The sequence below is a fragment of the Chiloscyllium plagiosum genome, chromosome 13 (assembly GCF_004010195.1).
Source record: "Chiloscyllium plagiosum isolate BGI_BamShark_2017 chromosome 13, ASM401019v2, whole genome shotgun sequence".
Classification (NCBI taxonomy): Eukaryota; Metazoa; Chordata; class Chondrichthyes; order Orectolobiformes; family Hemiscylliidae; genus Chiloscyllium; species Chiloscyllium plagiosum.
In genome coordinates, this window is record NC_057722.1 from 78372585 (window position 1) to 78390874 (window position 18290).

Consider the following 18290-nt stretch of genomic DNA (forward strand, 5'->3'; position numbering starts at 1 on the left):
GACCTTGGCTGTTCACCCTATCCATGTTCAGATGAAGAAATTCAGGGCTGTCTGAGTGCTCATTCCTGATGAAGGGCTTATGCCCGAAACATCAATTCTCTTGCTTGACCTGCAGTGCTTTTCCAGCACCACACTCTAAACTCTGATTTCCAGAATCTGCAGTCCTCGCTTTCTCCTTTATTATTGGAGACATCAAGTATTGGGAGTGATGAAAGCAGTCTACAGTTAGTTTGCATGTAGGAGCTCACCTTGTGAGCCTCACCTCACCTCATGGAGAGGAGTGTGCAGTAGGTCAGTGTCACTGTGAAGCAAACAGAAAGAAGTGGACCTGAAAGAGAAGGTCAACAGCAGGAGATAAAAACCAGTGGCACACAATCCCTTCATTCTTTTCCTTCCTGTCAGTGCCAGAGTGTGATGGTCCAGGAAAGCAGGGAGATGATTGGTGGGTATTTCTATTTCTCTTTAGATTGGTCAAGCAAGTGATATCAGAAGACGTCATTATAGTTGAAGGGTACAGTTAGGAAATTCACTTTTAAAATATTTAATATCCAAATTAATTTAACAGAGTAGAGATGGCTGTGCTGGTGATGTGTTGCATTTAATATTTGGGAGCTGGTGGAGCTGAGTGCACACTGGCCACGTCTGGAGCAGTTGTTAGCTGCTCAAAGAACTTCAGCTCAGAGTTGAAGAGCTAGAGTCCGAGCTGCGACCATCAGCTTGCCTGCCTTCAGTCCCATTTGTTTGTCAACGCTTCATCCAGAGACTGTGGGACAGCTCTCTCTTTGCCTTGTGTTGGTGCCACTGTCCCATGGATTGGAGCCCAATTCTCTAACTCCAGTCTTTTAAGCCATGTACTTACCCCTCTGATCTCATTTACTGTAAATTAGTTCCCATATGACTTTGTCAATAATCTTGAGATTACTACCTTTGTGGTTTTGTATTGAAATTTAACCCAAGCTGCTTGCAATCCCTCAGCAGAATCTTTCTCCTGCTTCATGGGCTATGACAACTGGATCCTTTCCCTCTCTCTCCAAGTTCCTCTCCAGCCCAGAAGAGGACTTGTCCTCAACTTTGGCATCAGATGGGCGACATATCCTTCAGGACTCTGTCTTTGCTGCAGAGAAATTTTATGATCTCCTCACTTTGTTAGCCCCGTTACTCATATATTTCTCTTCTTTCCCAACCTATTTGAATGGTGCTCAAGATCACAGTGCTTTGGTCAGTTCATTCATCTTCCCACAGAGGTTGTTCTCATCCACACTTGGTGCAATAACCTTGTGCCTGTTGGACAAGGCCACTGGCTGTGACTCCTACATGGATAAATTCTGGACCCCAATAGCTGCCTCAATGCATGGTCACGCCCTCCCGCCTCACCGTGGACCATATAATTAATCCCGGGGTGTGACTGTCTCCTGAAAAAAAATAACCATGTAACTCCTCTCTCTCTTTGTAATGCAGTGTCTGCAGCTCGGACGCGAGCTCCTCAGCTCTGAGCTGAGGATCCTTGAGCAGCTAACGCTAGCTGTAGTTGTGGTTAGTGTGGATTCCACTGGCACCCACCACCATCTCCATATTACAAATGCAACATGAGATGAGTTTCAATGTGAGGTGAAGCACTGATAGAAAAAACATCGAAAGACAACATAAAATAGGGGGTGCAATTCTAACAGGGGGTGCAGGTGTAGAAGGACCTGGGTGTATATGTGCACAGATCATTGAAGGTGGCAGGAGAGCAGTTAATAAAGCATACAGTTTCCTCAGCTTTATAAATAAAGGCACAGACCACAAGAACAGGAAGGTGATGTTGAATTTGTACAAGACACTTGTTAGACCTCAGCTGGAGTATTGTGGGTGCCACATTTATAGCAAATATGTGAATGCATTAGAGAGAGTTCAGAAGCAATTTACAAGAATGGTTCCAGGAGTGAGAAACTTCAATGATGACGCGGATTGAAGTAGTTGGGAATGTTCTCCTTGGAGAGAAGAAGGATGAGAGGAAATTTGACAGGGATTTTCAAAATCAAGAGTGATTGGATTGAGTGAATAGGAAAGAGCTGCTGTGGTTCAAAAGAATGAAGAACAAGAGGGCACATCTTCAAAGTGATATGGAAAAAACAACAAACATATTGTGAGAAAAGTCTTTTTCACACGGCGAGTAGTTAGGGTATGGAATGCACTGCCTGGAAATATGGTGAGGGTAGATTCAATTGTGGCATTTAAGAGAGCTTTGGATTTTTTTTGGATAGAAATTGTGTGCAAGGATGTTTGGAAAAGGCAGGAGATTGGCATGAGGTAATGATCCCCATTTGAAGATCCACTGCAGGCATGACCGGCCAGATGATCCTCTGCACTGTAATAATAATTCTTTTATTTATTCATCGACAGACATTACATGCAAATATGCTTTTATTTTAAAAATTCCTCCAGGGTGTATAGATATACAATAGCAGATGTATGTCTCCAGTTTGACTGCCTACACCCTGCAGGTTAAGTCCAGATCCAGTAAGTCCTCACGTAACATTTTATAAGACCATAAGACACAGGAGCAGAAGTTAGGCCATTCAGTCCATCAAGTCCGCTCTGCCATTCAATCATGACTTATAAGGTTCTCAAGCTCATTCTCCTGCTTTCTCTCCATAACCCTTAATAATGAAAAACCTATCTGTCTCCGTCTTAAAAATACTCAATGCCCTGGCCTCTACAACCTTCTGTGGCAGTGAATTCCAGAGATTCCCCACTCTCTGGCTGAAGAAGTTTCCCCTCATCTCCAGTCTAAAAGGGCCTTCCCTTTACTCTAAGGCTGTGCCCTCGGGTCCTAGACTCTCCTACCAATGGAAACATCTTCCCAACATCCAGTCTCTCCAGGCCAGTTCCTCATCTGTTAAGCTTTTCATTCCTGGGACCATTCTCGTGAACCTCCTCTGGACACACTCCAGGGCAGGTATATCCTTCCTGAGATATGGGGCCCAAAACTGTGCACAATACTCTAAATGTGGTCTGACCAGAGCCTTTTAGAGCCTCAGAAGTAAATTCCTGCTCCTATATTCAAGTCCTCTCAAAATACAAGCCATCATTGCATTTGCTTTCCTATTTACTGGCTCAACCTGCAAGTTTACTTTGAGAGAATCCTCCAGTAGAACTCCCAAGTCTCTTTGCACTTCAGACTTCTGAATTTTCTCCCCATTTAAAAAATAGTCCATGCCTTTATTCTTCTTATCAAAGTGCATGACCTCGCACTTTCCCACATTGTACTCCATCTGCCACTTCTTTGCCCACTCTCCTAACCTGTCCAAATCTTTCTCCAGTCTCCCCAACCCCCAAATGCTACCTGATCCTCTACCTACTTTTATATCATCTGCAAGTTTAGCCAGAATGTCCTCAGTTTCTTCATCTGGATTGTTAATGTATAAAGTGAAAAGTTGTGGTCCCAACTCTGAGACTTGCAGAACACCACTTGTCGCCAGCTGCCATCCTGAGAAGGACCCTTTTATCCCCACTCTCTGTTTTCTGCCAGACAGCCAAGATTCTATCCATGCTAGTATCTTGCCTCTGACATCATGGGCCCTTATCTTACTCAGTAGCCTCCTGTGCGGCACCTTGTCAAAGGCCTTCTTGAAGTCCAGGTAGATAACATCCATTGGCCCTCCTTGATCTAACCTGCTTGTTACTTTCTCAAAGAATTCTAACAGATTTGTCATGCATGATCTCCCCTTGATGAAACTGTGCCGACTTTGATCTATTTTATCATACGCTTCCAAATATTCAGAAATCTCATCCTTCACAGTGGATTGCAAATCTTACTCACAACCAAGGTTAGACTAATCGGTCTGTAGTTTTACATCTTTTGCCTTACTCCATTTTTAAACAGCGGTGTCATGTTAGCGATTTTCCAGTCCTCTGGGACTCTTCCTGATTCTAGCGATTCCTGAAAGATCACCACTATCTCTTCAGCTATCTCCTGTAGAATTCTGGGGTGTAATCCATTTGGTCCAGCTGATATATCCACCTTCAGGCCATTCAGTTTTTCTAGCACCTTCTCCACTATACTCACCTCTGCCTCTGACTCTCTTGAATTTTTGGAATATTACTCATGTCTTCCTCCGTGAAGACTGACATGAAGTAATCATTCAGTTCCTCTGCCACTTCCTTGTTCACTACTGCTATGTGTCCAGCATCATTTTCCAGCAGTCTAATATCCACTTTTGCCTCTCTTTTGCCCTTTATATATCTAAAGGAACTCTTACAGTCTTCGTTGATATTATTGGTTAGCTTACCCTCATATTTAATCTTCTCCCATATTATTTCTTCATTTTTATTGCCCTCTGTTGTTCTATGTAAGCTTCCCAATCCTCTGGTTTCCCACTGCCCTTTGCCACATTATATGTTTTCTCTTTTGCTTTTATGCTATCCCTGAGTTCCCTAGATAGCCATGTTTGCCTCACCTTCCCTGTACCACGCTGCTTCTTCCTCGGGATGAATCTCTGCTGTGTCTCCTGAATTATCCCAGAAATTCCTGCCGTTGCTGTTCCATTGTCTTTCCTGCTAGGCTCCTCTCCCAGTCATTTCTTACCAAAATGCAATTCCATGCATTTAACCAAATTGAACTTCATTTGCCACTCTTCAGCCAATCGACCCAGTTGATCGAGATCTCTTGGTAATTGTAGATAACCTTCTTCACTGTCCACTATGCCATGGATCTTGGTGTCATCCGCAAACTTACTACCCACGCTTTTGAAATTTTCGTCTAAATCTCCGTCTTGCTCAAACCCTCCTATCTCTGCAACATCCTTGTAAATCTTCTCTTCTTGCTTCCTGCCCTGGCTCCTAAGTTTACCTCCATCTAGCAACAAGAGATGAGAACTCGGGAAAATTACCATCACCAGAGACATGGTAGCAAGTAAATTGTTGGAACAGCAGGCTGCCAGATGTCCAGATTTTGATGCATTGGTTTTAATTTTTCAAAACTCCCTTGATTCAGGCAAGGCCTGGAAGATAAAGAATATAACTCCTTTATTCAAAAACAAGGAAACTACAGGCCACTTATTTAAACAATTGTTACAGGCAACATGTTAGAAATAATTATGAAAGAGGATATCTGGACGGGTTGGACTGAAGGGTCTGTTTCCATGCTGTACATCTCTATGACTCTATTAAGTTATAGCAGAGTATTTGGAAAAGTTTCAAGTGATCTTGATCAGATGGGCCAATAGGCTGAGAAGTGGCAGATGGAGTTTAATTTAGATAAATGCGAGGTGTTGCATTTTGGGAAAGCAAATCTTAGCAGGACTTACAGACTTAATGATAAGGTCCTAGGGAGTGTTGCTGAACAGAGACCTTGGAGTGCAGGTTCATAGCTCCTTGAAAGTGGAGTCACCAGTAGATCAGATAGTGAAGAAGTTGTTTGGAATGCTTTCTTTTATTTATCTTTTATTGGTCAGGGTATTGAGTACATTAGCTGAAAATGAGTTGCTGGAAAAGCGCAGCAGGTCAGGCAGCATCCAAGGAGCAGGAGAATCGACGTTTCGGGCATGAGCCCTTCTTCAGGAATGAGGAGAGTGTGCCAAGCAGGCTAAGATAAAAGGTAGGGAGGAGGGACTTGGGGGAGGGGCGTTGGCAGTGCGATAGGTGACGGAGATAGGCCGGGGTGGGGGTGGAATGGTCACGAAGAAGATTGCAGGTGAGGAAGGTACCCTTCCACTGACACCCTCCTTCGACTGACTGAACTGGTCCTCACTCTGAACAACTTCTCTTTCCAATCCTCCCACTTCCTCCAAACCAAAGGAGTAGCCATGGGCACCCGCATGGGCCCCAGCTATGCCTGCCTCTTCGTAGGATAAGTGGAACAGTCCATATTCCGCAGCTACACTGGTCATCCCCCCACCTTTTCCTCCGCTACATCGATGACTGTATCGGCACTGCGTCGTGCTTCCACAAGGAGGTTGAACAGTTCATTCACTTTACTAACACCTTCCACCCCGACCTCAAATTTACCTGGACCATTCAAAGTTTGTGCGAAGATTTGTAGCTCAGGTGCTCGTTGTTGTGATTCTGTTCGCCGAGCTGGAAGTTTTTGTTGCAAACGTTTCGTCCCCTGGCTAGGCGACATCATCAGTGCTTGGGAGCCTCCTGCGAAGCGCTTCTTTGATGTTTCCTCCGGTGTTTATAGTGGTCTGTCCCTGCCGCTTCCAGTTGTCAGTTTCAGCTGTCCGCTGTAGTGGTTGGTATATTGGGTCCAGGTCGATGTGTTTGTTGATGGAGTTTGTGGATGAATGCCATGCCTCTAGGAATTCCCTAGCTGTTCTCTGTCTGGCTTGCCCTACGATAGTAGTGTTGTCCCAGTCGAATTAAATGCCTAAAACTAGGGGGCATGCATTCAAGGTGAGAGGGGGAAAGCTCAAAGGAGATAGAATCATAAAATCCTTAACAGTGTGCAAACAGGCCATTTGGCCCAACAAGTCCAATCTGACCCTCCAAAGAGTAACCCACCCAGACCCTATTATTCTACATTTACCTCAGACTAATGCACCTAACTTACACATCCCTGAACACAATGGGCAATTTAGTACGGCTAATTGCCCTAACCTGCACATCTTTGGATTGTAGGAGGAAACCAGAGCACCCAGAGGAAAGTCACGCAGACACGGGGAGAATGTGCAAACTCCAGTCAGACAGTCACCCGAGGCTGGAATCAAACCCAGATCCTTGGTGCTGTGAGGCAGCAGTGCTAACCACTGAGCCAGAGAGTGGTAGGAGTCTGGAATGCACTGTTAGAGGTGGTGGTGGAGGCAGATAGGGCATTTAAGAAACTTTTACATCGGCACATGAATATGCAAGGAATGGAGGGATATGGACCAAGGGCAGGCAGAGGGAATTAGTTTAATTTGGCATTGTGTTCGGTGCAACATCATTGGCTGTACTGTTCTAGGTTCTATATTATATGGACGAGTTAGACCGAAGGGTCTGTTTCTATGCTGTATAACTCTATGACTCTAATATCCTTGAGCTCAGATTCAGCTTTCAGCCTTGAACTTATTAGTTTTTCTTTTATGTTTCTCCTCCATGCTCTCCCTGCATTGATATTAACTCTTCCTCCTTGCAGTCTCCGACACATTAATATCGTGTATGACACAATTTACTTGACCTCTTCAAATTCTAGCCTCCATATTACTTCCCCTCATATTGAGCTCTGCAGCCATTTCCCTCTCACTCAGACAGGTCCAGGGCTCCCTTGGTATGATGTAACTCAGTTGCCAGCATTTCCACATCCGGAGTCAGACGATTGTGGCTTTGAGTCCCCCTCCAATGAGCACATACGACATAATCCAGGCACGTATTAAAGTGGTGCATTGCAGGTGTTGTGCATGTCAGCGCTGTTATCTTTAGGATGAGATGCCCATCCCTCTCCTGGACCAACATCAACCACTACCTAAAGCAGGTGTTACTATCTCATTGTTGTTTTTGGGATCCTCCTGTGCATAGACTGACTGCCTTTCCCTCACTTGTGACTACACTTCTTGAATTGGTTGTTAAAGTGCCTTGGGATATCTTGAGGTCAAGAAGAGTGCACTACCAATGCAAGTCTTTTGTTTAAAATGTCAACAGGCCTGTAAATAAAACGTGATTCAAGCAGCAATACTTTGTCTTTGTAAGTCGCAACTTAGTCCCATGAGCTGACAGACAAAATTTATCACGGAGCATTGATTCCAGTAAATCTCCTTTGGAGATCTCATTTCACACAGGCTAAAGAGTGGAGCTTTTCTCAATCTAGTTAACAACTCCTGCAGTCAGCAGTGAACAGCTCTGCCTCTTGTCTCTGAGGTTATATAATCAGACCATGGAGTTATCAAAACCCATAGCCTCGGGCCAGCCTGATGAAGGAATTTGGCCGGAAACATTGACTTTACTGCTCCTGGATGTTATCTGACCTGCTGTGCTCTTCCAGCTTCACATCTATTAACTGAGATTTCATAAGGGATGACTTGACATGATTGAGGAGTGGTGCTGGTGAGTGGGTTTAGTTAAGGTGGTTTTTTTCCAGGGGTTGGTCAGCGTGAGAGGGGGCTGCTGTCCATATACTGTGAGCAGGGCAGTATTACAGGAAATTGCAACATTTAAGAGGCATTTGGATGGGTATATGAATAGGAAGGGTTTGGAGGGATGTGGGCCGGGTGCTGGCAGGTGGGACTAGTTTAGGTTGGGATTTCAGGTCGGCATGGACGGGTTGGACTGAAGGGTCTGTTTCCATGCTGTACATCTCCATGACTATGACTAATCAGGTTGAGTTAGTGTAGTGTTATAAAAAGTAAATTGTGTGTAACAAAACTTTTCGAATTTTTTGGGGCGGTCTAACATGTGCTTTGAGGAAGGGGAATCAATGGACGTACTTTACTTCGGTATCCAGAAGGTGATTGATAAAGTGCCAGGTCAAAGATGAAATAATAACTATTTTCTAATCGGCCTGCTCAGAGATGTTATTACATATATCTGGAACAAGTGGGACTTGAGAAAATGGTGGTAGCTTATTGGCATGGATGGAAATTCAGCTGACCATTAGGAAGCAGTGAGGAGGCATAGTTGTGTTTTTTTCAGGTTGACAAGATGTAAGGAGAGATGTGCTGCAAGAATTCGACCCAATCTCAGTTATTTACAATTTACGTAAATGATTTGGATGAAAGGACAGCAGCTATAGTAGCTAGGTTTGCTGACCATCCAAAGGTAAGTGGGAAGAGGATATGAGGCCAGTACAGGATATACAGGCTACAAAACTACAGTAATTTGAATGAATGTGGAAAAATATAGCAAATGAAGTGTGATGTGGGAAATTGTGGGATTGCCACATCGCCAAACCCTTACAACCTGCCTCCTGGAGGAAGAACGCCTCATCTTCTGCCATGGGACCCTCCAACCACACAGGATCAATGTGGATTTCCTCAATTCCCCTGCCCCCACCTTCCAACTTGGCACCACCCTCTTGAACTGTCCTATCTGTCCATCTTCCTTCCCACCTATCTGCTCCACCATGCTCTCCAACCTATCACCATTACCCCCACCTCCATCTCCCTATCGCACTCTCAGCTAACTTCCCCGCAGTCCCAACCCCCTCCCATTTATCTCTCAGCCCCCATGGTCCACAAGCCTCATTCCTGATGAAGGGCTTATACCCAAAACGTTGATTCTCCTCCTCGCTCCTCAGATGCTGCCTGACTTGCTGTGCTTTTTCAGCACTACACTCTTGACGAAAATGTAGGAGAGTCTATTTTGGCGAGAGATCTGAATGTCCTTGTGCCTAAATCACACAAGGGTAGGATGCAGATGCAGGAAATAATCAGGAAGGCTAATAAAAAGTTAGAATTTATCACAAAGAAAATTAAATACATATGAAAGGTGTATATTGTATTGGAGTACTGTACTTAAAAATGTGTTGCTGGAAAAGCGCAGCAGGCCAGTCAGCATCAAAGGAGCAGGAGAATCGACGCTTCGGGCATAAGCCCTTCTTCAGGATTCCAGCAACACATTTTGCCAGTGGAAACCCATGATTCACTTTAAGTCATTTCACTTCGTCATTTCACTTAAGGTTTTCAGGAATGCAACCAAACTTTAAATGAGGACTTGCTGTGATAGCTCATACAAATTTTCTCTTCCAGGTCTCAGGCTAAATATGATCACACTGGCCTGATATGTTCTGCCTCGGATTACTGTTGGATTGAGTTATTATGTTCCTGCCCAGTGTTCAGATATGATTTGGAGATGCCAGTGTTGGACTGGGGTGTACAAAGTTAAAAATCACAAAACACCAGGTTATAGTCCAACAGGTTTATTTGGAAGCACTAGCTTTCAGAGTGCTGCTCCTTCGTCAGGTGGTTGTGGTTGTGGAGTAAAGATTATGCCTTACACAATTCTGTGTCTTACAATCTTATGCTCCACAACCACCTGATGAAGGAGCAGTGCTCCGAATCATCCCTGATGAAGGGATTGTGCCCGAAACGTCGATTCTCCTGCTCCTCGGATGCTGCCTGACCTGCTGTGTTTTTCCAGCACCAAACTCTCAACTCTGATCTCCAGCATCTGCAGTCCTCACTTTCTCCTCCTGACACAATAATGCTAACTTCCAATATCTAATGTCAGACTTTTACATGATTTATAGCAAATGCAATGTGACACAACTAAAATAACACTTGAAAAAAAGCATGTTCATTCCTCTGTTAAATGGTAACCATAGTGTGGAGGGGCTGGTGTTGGACTGGGGTGAACAAAGTTAAAAATCACACAACACCAGGTTATAGTCCAGTGGGTTATTTGGAAGCACTCGCTTTTGGAGTGCACTGCTCCTTCATCAGGAGCAATGCTCCAAAAGCTAGTGCCTCCAAATAAATCTGCTGGACTATAACCTGGTGTTGTGTGATTTTTTTAACTCTGTTAAATGGAACATGTAATGATTGGTAAAAGCAGGTGTTCATGTTTCCCCCACCAGATGGCAGTAAAGCTTCTTTCAAGCATTTTATTATAATCCACTCAACTAGTGAGCACATTAGTTGCTTTGAATTATTTTGACATTTCACTCATATTTTCTTGCAGGATATGCTGTAAATGCTGAGTAATTATCTAGGTTTAACTATTTTTTAAAAAAATGATTCTGAATATCATTAGTTGATCTCTCTCTTTGAATGTATTAAATTATTGACTTCCAAATTTGAGTGATGGAGGATATCTTTAATTTGAAGATGGTGCTTCATTGCCTTCCCACGTGTAAAGTCCTGTGTTGCGACCCCTGGTGGGTCTGTGCTACCGGTGGAATAGTGATTGTGATGGTTATCCTTTCATTGAACATGGGGTATTACATCGAGGTCACACCAGGTGACGTTAGCAGCTTTCCTTCAATTAGGGAACCAGATGGGTTTTCACAATCAGTGACAGTTTCACAGTCACCATTACTGAGACGAGCTTTAAATTTCGAAATTTTTGTTCGATTAATTTAACTCCAAGTCTACCAGCTGCCATGGTCTCCAGGGTGTTCCTGGCGAAATGTCTGTAAGGTGTGATTCGGTGAGTATGACTGTATCAGGCTGTTGCTTAACTAGTCTGTGAGACTGCTCACTCAATTTTGGTATACGCCCCCAGATTTTGGTAAAGTGGGTTTTGCACCATCGAAAGGACTGTGCTTGCTGTCATCTTTTCTGATTATGAGGTCGATGCCAGGTGTCTGATCTGGTTTCATTTCTTCCTTTAGATTTCACAGTGGTTTGCTCAGACTTAGTGGCTTGTTAGATCCTTTTGGAATGTGGTTAAGAGTCAGCAATGTTGCTGTGTGTGTGGAGCCAAATGTAAGTCAGACCAGATAAAGATGGCAGATTTTCTTCCATCAACAGTTGTCATTATGCAAACTTTTAATTTCAGATATTTTTTAAATTTACATTTCACCATCTGCCACCTGTTGGGATGCAAACTCATCCCCAAGATATTTGTCTGCAGTTTTGGGATTACTTAGGCCAGTGATATTCATCACTGTGCCACCACACCCCAAACTTTGCCTTGATCCTTATGTCCCACTCCTTTCCATTAACTTAAAAACTCATCTTTATTTCACTTCAGTGCTGATAGGTCATTTAGACTTGAAATATTATCTATGGTTCTCTTCGCAGATGCTAGCTAATCTCTTTAGTATTTGTACTATTTTTCACTTTCACATTTCTAGAAACAACAATAATGTTTTTTTATACTGCTGTCCTCAGTTATGTGTGTTCCATTATGATACAATAAGTTAACACTGATAAATCGCCATAATAAGGCCTCAGCCAATTTTCAGTGCATTTCATTAAAGATAACTTATTATTATTCGATAATAGCTGCTTTCAAACTTGATTTACTCAAAACAATCTCAGTTGGATAAAAAAAGGGGCCATCACCTCAATAATATGTTAAATTCTTTAGAATTTCATCAAATTTGTTTACCTAAGAAAGAAGATCTTTGGGTTTTCACCAGTGTCAACATGGGTAAAGCGCAATATGAAATTAAATGATCCTGTGTTGAACAGGAATGTTACTCTAGACTTCTGTTGGGGAACTCCCTCCCTAACAGCATTGTGGGTCAACCTACAGCACATGACTGCAGTGGTTCAAGAAGGTAGGTCAATATCATCTTAAGGGCTACTAGGGACGGGCAATAACTGCTGACCCAGCCAGTGATGTCCACATCCCATGTGTGAATAATAATAAAAAAATACATATTTCTTCCACTGAATTGCTGTTATCTCCAAGCCAGCTAAATTGGACTTCCTCAAATTTGATGTTTATTGATTTGATCAATTACCTAAATAAATCACATCTCTTGGCTCATTTTTCTCAGAGGTTTATTTTAATTGATTCTTCTGAAATATAAATATCTTTGGAAAATGAGACATTGAGTACACATTTATTGTTGACACAACTTGAAACACAGTGTAGCACAATATAAGGATCTATCATTAAATTATTCATGGCTATTTTAATTTGAAATCCACATACTTTGCTTGTTTTTAATTCATTGATCTGATTTCCCCCTGTTTCCGGCATATTTTCCATTGAGGGGCAGTTGCATAATTACTTGCCTGATGAGGTTCATTGCTCATATGATAATAGGATTACATAATCTCTGCTGGAGCAGGATCGCTTCTGCATGAACAGCTGAGCACGAATATTTTCACTGTTACCCTGCAAGACCATGCACCTTAATGCAAAGCCTTCAGATTGTTTTTGGCCTGTCATTTTCTTTGTAGACTTGAGCAACAAAGCAATTTTATAGGTATTGGATAATTCAGCTTCCCACTTTAGAGGAATAATTAGATTCCAGTTCTGATTGAATACTGAAATAGTATGATGCAGTGATTTCGGTGCAAGTTAATGCAGTAGCTTTCTGCTGTCACTAGACGATGATCTTTTCAAGTATGCACTGTAGTGCACACGAATAAATAAAATCCTGGATTGTATTTCTTTGCAGCAGTTATTTCTCAACATCCCTCTGCCACAACAAAAAATGTTCAAAACTTATGTTGTGCTCACAAAAAATACATATTGAGAGTGAGAGATACCTGCAAATGTGAAGTTACTGTATGTTTTGGTTTTGTATCTTCTCCTGAATCACCTATTGCCACACACTGTAATTCAAGTAATAGAACAGGCTGCAGTAATGTTGACCAGTCGTCTAATTTTACTTTTCTTCTTTAGTGCTAAGTGCTTGGATCAAAAACAGCTAGTACAGTTAAGTACAGGAAATCGCTGTGCAAGCCCATTTCCTCGAACCTAATGGCACTGTGTGGTAGCACTTAAATGGACTCCACATGTACTATTCTGGTTTGCTGCACTCTGTTATTGCTTATCACACTGGAGAATGTCAGTCAGTACTGGGAACAACTTGTACTGGTGAGTGTAATGTGTTAATACTGAGAACTCTCAGGAGGAAGTGTACTACTCATTAAAGCGAGGATAAAATTATTTCTCTTTAAGCCCAGCAATATACATTAACCCAAATAGTGGAAGAATTACAATGCGCAATGTTTGAATCCACATACTAGCTATCTCTGCAACTTCACCATTTATGACCAAAAGAGCATTCAGATCAGACACTGCTTCAGAACGTAATTAATGTAGATTTTTGTTGGCAAGGACAGGTTATTGGGAATAGATGGAAATGTGAAATCTGAACACAAACAGATTTTATTGAAGAGAAGAGTAAGCCCAAGGGGCAGAATGGTCTACTTGTGCTCCTCGCTTGTATGTTTGGATATAAACTACACCTGTGACTATAGGCTTCAGTGCCTGTGTGCTGAATCTATATTCTGCTTTCTCAGGAGCAGACCCATTGCCTCAGTTTCATTTGTAGATGTTTGAGAAAGCTGACCAGAACCATAAACATCAAGAGCTAGTTCAACAGTCCTAGCTTACCAAAACTAAAATGGTGCCACTGTTAAACTATAGTTTAACTGTATACTTGGTTGGAGGAGATTTTTTTAAAAACTGAAATAAGAATAAATGTAAGGTAGGTAAAGTTACCATAGTCCCAGAGACCACAGGGCCGGTCTCTCATTGAGAGACAACTGGAATGAGTTTAACCTGAGGATCACCACTCCTCGGGGTAATTGTGTCTATAAAAACAAGGGAAAATAGCCACCAAGAAATCAAGGGTTAACTTTAGGGAAATTTGAATTGCTGTGGCTTGTATTTTCTTGATGCAGGATAATGAAGAGCCGTCTAATCAGGGTGTTTTAAGTAGACTCGATCGGGGAGATAAAGAGAAGTTTGTATCTCTCCCATTGGGAATCCAAAAGAAAAGGCCATTAGAGAGACAGTGACGTAGAAGTATTGTCACCGGACTAGTATTCCCGAACCTGAGGTTCTATGGATTTGGGGTTCAATTCCACCATGACAGGTGGTGAATTTGAATTTAATAAAAAGACAATCTAATGATGACTATGTAATTATTATTGATTGTTGTCAATATCCAGTGGTTCACTGATGTCCTTGAGGGAGGGAAATCTGCCATGTTTACCTGGTCTGGCCTACATGTGACTGCAGACCCACAGCTGAAACCAGTTGACTCGTAGCTGCCCTCCACACAATTAGCAATGGCTAATAAATGTTGCCTGGCCAGTGATGTCGACAGCCCATGGAAGAATTTTTTTTTAATTGTAAAAACTGTATGTAATTAGAAAATGTCGCTTCACACAAAGGTAGCAGAAGTCTGAACCTTTTATCCAAAGGGCTGTGGGCATTGGGGATGAATTGAAGCTTTCACAGCTCTCATCAGCAACCCCTCCCCCCCCCACCCCCCAGGGTAAATATATATCAAGGGACATGGAACAATGGATCTGGCATGATCCAGTTGAATAGCCCGTTCTTGTTCTGGTGTTGGTAATTTCCAGCTGTACCTTTGTCCCTTCCGAGTTGGGATATTGGCAATGTATCTTCGTAAATAACAGAGATGATATGCTATTATTTGCTACTATGTATACATACTGTTACAGGTTGTTATTAACATGGTAGAATCTTGAGTATCTGCTCATTTAACAAGTACAAAATGTTTTCTCCTTTGTGCTTGTTGTCAACAGATCATAAGCACGCCACAGCGATTGAGCAACTCTGGGAGTGTCCTAATCGGAAGTCCATACACCCCCACGCCAGCCATGGTTACTCAGAGTCACGTGACAGAACCATCTGGCTGGGTTACAGGGTAAGCATTAACCTTCTCTTGAAAGATACGTGTCCAATTCAGGAAGTAACCCTGAAAAAGCAACTGCTGAAAATTAAATGTACTGTCCAACAAAACTCTTACAACCAAATACGTTTATGAACTGAAATTGCATTTAATCGGGAATATGAACTTAAATATTGGATGTGGACGATTTTGTCCGGTTATGCTTTAAGATTGCACAGTGATATCACGGTGTGTTCGGAAAAATTACCCTGAGATTAGTTTAAACTAAGACCGCTGCTGTTTGAGATGGTAGTGGATATGAGGTGGTAATGGATAATAGCTGTGCTATTCGGAAGGGAGACTTCTAATGAAGTGAAATGTCTTGACTTCATTTCCTTTCTGCAGGCAGCGACAGTACTGTGGCTTAAGAGGTGTATTTTGTCATGGTTTTTTTATGAAGGAAGGTTGTGACAGAGGTGACTGGCAGTTTGCCCCAAAGCCAATAATGTCAACATTGTGAGGCCTTGAGTTTTATCTTAAATTGGAACAATAGAAGCAGCCTGAATGGGTGGGATCAAGATCCCACAGAATCAGGATTTTTAGGTTTAGTTTTCGGTAGCAGTTACTGGGTTTGGAAGCTGCAGTATTTCTCTCCCTGCTACTCTGCCTCTAAGTTTTCTCTTGATGTTTTTCCTTCTAGACTGGGGAACTGCATGTGAGGCAATTCATTTTACTGGATTTGCCTTTGCCAAGGGTGTATTTGTGGGATGATACAATATTGAAACAGTTACTGTTTAGTGGTTAAATAATCTAATATTCTGTTAAGTTTTCCAATAGAAGTAAGTTATTCCAATCCTTTCTTTTGTTGTACCTTAACTATAGTGCATAGATAAAGTGTGCTTTGCTTCAAGTCTGGTAGTTTGACCAATCGAATTGCTTCCGGAATGCAACACCTGGCACTTGGCTTTAAAACAAGCCAAGGTTAGGGCCTGGGCTATCTCCTGCATATATTTTGAGGGGGTTTGGTCTGGTCCATAACAAGGTACATTGGCATTAGCTTGGGGATGAAATTCTCTAAGAAAATTATTATAATAGTGGATACTTAGTGTAATAGAAGTAAAATGTCCCCCTTGACAATTTTGCAAATTTGATCTTTATGTACTGTTTCTCCTCTGTCTCCTATAACACCATCCAGTGAAGTGAACATGTGTGCTTGCAGAGCAGCGCAGTCCAATGGAAATTGCTGACATCTCACTTATGATTGTGATCCATAGTAGAATGACAGAGCAGACTCGATGGGCCAAATAGCCAAATTCGGTTCCTATATTTTATGCTATGTTGGGGAATCTATTTCACACACATTGCAAGCAATTAACACTTTCAGTATTCAAGGAAATAAGGTGATCACAGTGATTGAAACACACTCTCACACTTAGCTTTTTGTCTTACCAACAAAAGCACCAGATAGCAGGATGGAGCTGCCCTTGGAGTCCTGAACATTGACTTCGGACCTCGTGAAGTCTTTTGACATCTGGTCAGACATGAGCAAGGAAGCCTCCTGCTGAATTTACATAGCATGGCTGATGAGCCAGTACTTTTCCATGTTGAACACAACTTGGAGGAAACACCAGGCGACCTTGGTGTCTATCAGCAAGAGTGGCTCGGCAGCAGTACCTATTGATTGAGCTGGTCAGGTCCTAAAGGACATAGCTGCTGGACTGGATCTGTGACAGGCGATGAGGGCATCAACATGGGGGGAAAACATACTTGACCTCATCGTCACCAATCTGCCAGCTGCAGGTGCATCTGTCCAGTATCTGTAAGAGTGACCACCACTCTGTCCTTGAAATTCTGCCTTCACATTGAGGATGCCTTCCGTTATGTTGTGTGGCACTATCACCATGCTAAATTACCATCAAACCAGAGGATCAATCCTGGTTCAGGGAAAAGTTCAGGAGGACGTGCCAGGAGCTGTAAGAGGCATACCTTAAAAAGAAGTATTAACCTAGTGAAGCTACAAACAGAATCATACAAAACAACATAAGCAGTAAGACAGCTCAGGGATTCCACAATCAATGGATCAGACGTAAGCTCTGCAGTCGTGCCACATTCAGTTGTGAATGGTGGTGGACAATTAAACATTTCACTGGAGGAGGAGGCTCCACAAAGATCCCCATCCTCAGTGATGGAAGAGCCCAGCACGTCACTGCAAAAGATAAAGCTGAAGCATTCACAGCATCACAGATACCAGTCTTAAGCCAATTCAATTCACTCCACATGATGCCAAGAAATAGTTGGAGGCACTGGATACTGCAAAGGCTATGGGCCCTGACAATATTCCGGCAGTACTACTGAAGACTTGTGCTCCAGAACTTGTCATTCCCCTAGCCAAGCTCTTCCAATACAACTACAACACTGGCATCTACCCGAGAATGTGGAAATTGCTCAGGTGTGTCCTGTATACAAAAAGCAGGACAAATCCAACCTGGCCAATTAATGCCCTATCAGTCTGCTCTCAGTCATCAGCAAGTTGACAAGATTTGTCTATAAACAGTGCTATGAAAAGCATCTGTTCAGCAATAACATGCATGCTGGTGCTGAATTTGGGTTCTTCCAGGTCCACTCAGCTTCTGCCCTCATTACAACCATAATTTAAAGGGGCAGCATGGTGGCCTAGTGGTTAGTACTGCAGCCTCACAGCACCAGGGACCCGGGTTCGACTCCGGCCTCGGGTGACTGTGTGGAGTTTGCACATTCTCCTCGTGTCTGCGTGGGTTTCCTCCGGTGCTCCGGTTTCCTCCCATAATCCAAAGATGTGCAGGTTAGGGTGAATTGGCCATGCTAAAAATTGCCCATAGTGTTAGGTGCATTAGTTAGAGAGAAATGTAGAGAAATAAGGGTATAAATCTCGGTGGGATGCTCTTCGGAGGTTTGGTGTGGATTTGTTGGGCCGAAGGGCATGTTTCCACACTGTAGGGATTCTAAGTATTCTAAACATGGATGAAAGAACTGAATTCCAGAAATGAGGTAGGAGTGACTGTCCTTAACATCAAGGCCATGTTTGACAGAGTGTGATATCAAGTAGCCCTAACAAAACTGGAATCAGTGGGAATTGAGAGGGGGG

General features: G+C 42.7%; 1 protein-coding gene across 7 annotated transcripts in view; it reads left to right on the top strand.

The window, feature by feature from the left end:
- Nucleotides 1-18290, top strand: part of LOC122556221 (transcription factor Dp-2-like) — a 201533-nt gene that overhangs the window by 130526 nt on the left and 52717 nt on the right. For 6 of the 7 annotated variants that reach the window (XM_043702791.1, XM_043702794.1, XM_043702792.1 and 3 more), the window contains one exon: nucleotides 15081-15202. In XM_043702791.1, the coding sequence (XP_043558726.1) occupies nucleotides 15081-15202 (122 nt within the window). Of the gene's footprint in view, nucleotides 1-13226; nucleotides 13396-15080; nucleotides 15203-18290 lie in introns of those variants that run through there. The other variant, XM_043702796.1, reaches the window with a different exon arrangement.